The 3181-nt window shown below is 38.2% G+C and overlaps 1 protein-coding gene across 4 annotated transcripts in view; it reads right to left on the bottom strand.

The window, feature by feature from the left end:
* Positions 1 to 875: 875 nt before the first annotated feature.
* Positions 876 to 3181, bottom strand: part of GPR110 (G protein-coupled receptor 110) — a 95882-nt gene continuing 93576 nt past the window's right edge. For all 4 annotated transcript variants that reach the window (XM_010863051.1, XM_010863052.1, XM_010863050.1 and 1 more), the window contains 2 exons: positions 1746 to 1812; positions 876 to 1088 (listed from right to left, as the gene is read on the bottom strand). In XM_010863051.1, the coding sequence (XP_010861353.1) occupies positions 1000 to 1088; positions 1746 to 1812 (156 nt within the window). In that variant the 3' untranslated portion in view covers positions 876 to 999. The remainder of the gene's footprint in view (positions 1089 to 1745; positions 1813 to 3181) is intronic.

Below are 3181 nucleotides of genomic sequence, written 5' to 3'. Positions count from 1 at the left end.
ATCCAAAAGTAGCACCAACTACACATGTAAGTAACTTCCAGTAAATGCCTGCTGTATTATGAAAGAACACCCGGGTGCTTTACGGTTTTCCCGAACACCGACAGTCAAACTCTCCCTCGCTTTGCCTCTGACACAGAGAGAATTCTGGGAGGAAGAAATGAAGAACTTAACCTCACAAGGCTTGATTAGGATTGCAGGTAATTTTCAAGGCTGTTAGGGGGCTGTAGAAATGGACTAGGAACCAAAGTCCTAGAAGTGCCCAATAGCCTTTTAGTGTCATTGCAATGCTTGGGAAGTCACTTGACCTGTCCAAGCCTAAATTTCCTCATCCCTTCATTCTGTCTGCCCAGACACCTCACGTCACTGGACGGGGACCAGATGAAAGTTCTTTGTAAATTGACAAATACTGCATTTTATATAAAATCACATTGTTATAGTTTCTAAGTCAGGGCTGCAAAGCTGTCTGAAATGGACACTTTCCATTTTGCTTCTGATTAACCTTCAAACTTCAGTGACTGAATCTAAAAAACAATTAACATGCATAAAATTTGACTAGAAATTGAGGAAGAAAATGCCTTTTCTCTAGGAAATTTCACCAGTGATTTTTTTATAAGAAAGTAAACATGGTCCATCAATGTATTTAAAGTGATTTCATGACATTTCCTTATTCCAAATCAGATAACTGGAAATGTCACATGCATAATGCTAATTTATGAAAAAGGAAACCACAGTTTGTGGCAGTGAGAAGCTAGTACAACTGACAAAATTTCTGACACAAAATTAATCTTCTACATTTATGAAGCAATTCCTTTAAATCAAACCTTACAGAAGGCAATCTCTCCATTTAATTGAAGATAAAAGATGGTGGTCATGAAGCTGCTGAAAGCTCTTTATTTTATTCCCAGATTTTTAAATCAGAAAATTCCATTGAATATCATTTCTTCACTGACATTGAGCTCTGAGTGTCGATTTACTAAAAAAAAAAAATTATCCTTGATTTTAGGATTCTCCGCTTTGTTCAGCTGATGAAAACTGAGTTAGCATGATGTCCTGTGAGGATTCGCTAGTATACGAAAATACGTAGCAGCCTAAAAGGGGAAAAAGAGGATAAGAATTATTGCTGTTATGTTGGAACAAGCTAAGATCAAAATTAGAGTAAGCCTATGCAATTCTTTACAATTTTGGACGGTCTCATGAAGTGAGGGTAGACAGCATTTTATTAATGCCATCGAAGCTTACATCTCTCATATTTCTCTCATTTGAGAAGAGAAACCCCACATTTTCAGATCCTGGGGGATGAGATACAGGTTTGAGACCACTGAATGTTACTGCTGGAAGGAACCTTAGTGGTCTCTTAGTTTTTCATTTTACTGATGAGGAATCAATGTCCAAAAAGGTAAAAAGATTTATTAAAAGCCCTCAGGCTGATTTTGGTGCAACTTTTGTCGTGTATAGCTCCACATTCCTTTATTTTAACCCTAAGACCTTTAATTACACAAATAACATATTATCCCCCACCACTGCCCACAAAAGCCTTCAGACTGGTTGGTAGCAGTGATAATAGGACCCAAAGCTTTTGGATGAGCACATTGAGCATTTGGGGTGGGAAATGCTTTTTCAAGGTAAGACACTTGAAATTTATCTGAAATTCAAAGAATTTTGATCAGAATCTAAAGTGAATTACCCATGACAGATGCTTATTCTTTCTTCCTACCCTTTGGAAACTTTGGTCTGTTTTTACTCACCTTTCTGTTGGAATGGGTTGAAAGGCTTTTCGAATCTGAGTGTGACAGATGAATCTGATAACTTCTGCTGCACCAAAGGAAACCAAGTTACTTAGGCATTCAAAGTATTCTTTCACGTGCTTCCTTATTTATTCAGATTCCCTCAAAAGATTACAAATGCTCATCTTTTCTTCGACCAAATGTTCTTAGAAGATGAAAATCTCATTTTTATCACCTACTCAGAAGACAAAAATCTTATTTTTGTCACCTAATTTGAAAGTGAAACTGCTGCTGCTGCTGCTAAGTCGCTTCAGCCATGTCTGACTCTGTGCGACCCCATAGACCGCAGCCCACCAGGCTCCTCCATCCATGAGATTTTCCAGGCAAGAGATACTGGAGTGGGTTGCCATTGCCTTCTCCAGAAAGTGAAACTGGAGGAATACAAATGGAGAAGATGCAAAGCCCTCACTGACCATGGCTGCCTTCTGAAAAGTGAACATTTTATATTAGAAACAGGGAGAAAAAAACACTGTTGGGAATCTTTACTTTTGGGTTTGCTTTATTCTACTTTTGAGTGTTTTTCTTTCTTTGATTATCCAATGAGGAAAATTCTGACTCCCTGCTTTGTAGGGTGGGGGTGTCCTATCTTACTTTACTAAAGGATTGTCTTTAATGCAGTCACACAGGCTATAACTCCTTCCTTTTTTTTTTTTTTTAATTTACTTTTGATTTGAGGATAATTGGAGGATATATTATAAAATACTGTGTTGGTTTTTGCCATACATCAACCTGAAATCATCCATGGGTATACATAACATACACATGTCTCCTCCCTCTTGAGCCTCCCTCCCACTCCATCCCACCCCTCTAGCTTGTCACAGAGCACTGCGTTTGGGCTCCCTGTATCATACAGCAAATTTCCTCTGGCTTTCTATTTTACATATGGCAATGTGTATGTTTCAAGGCTACTGTCTCAATTCACCCCACCCTCTCCTTCCCCCACTGTGTCTACAAGTCTGTTCTCTACATCTATGACTCCATCACTGCCCTGAAAATAGATTCATCAGTACCATCTTCCTAGATTCCATATATATGTGTTAATATTTGATATTTGTTTTTCTCTTTCTGACTTACTTCACTCTGTGTAATAGGCTCTAGGTTCATCCACCTCATTAGAACTGACTCAAACATATTCCTTTTCTGGCTGAAAAATATTCCACTGTGACATTGTGATGGTGACTGCAGCCATGAAATTAAAAGACGCTTACTCCTTGGAAGAAAAGTTATGTTTTTTATAACATAGACAGCATATTAAAAAACAGAGACATTACTTTGCCAACAAAGGTCCATCTATCTAGTCAAGGCTATGGTTTTTCCAATGGTCATGTATGGATGTGAGAGCTGGACTATAAAGAAAGCTGAGTGCCGAAGAATTGATGCTTTTGAACTGTGGTGTT

This window comes from Bison bison, unplaced genomic scaffold (assembly GCF_000754665.1).
Source record: "Bison bison bison isolate TAMUID 2011002044 unplaced genomic scaffold, Bison_UMD1.0 scf7180017864487, whole genome shotgun sequence".
Taxonomy (NCBI): domain Eukaryota; kingdom Metazoa; phylum Chordata; class Mammalia; order Artiodactyla; family Bovidae; genus Bison; species Bison bison.
The sequence above is the reverse complement of the archived record's forward strand: the minus strand, read 5'-3'. Positions and strand labels throughout refer to the sequence as shown.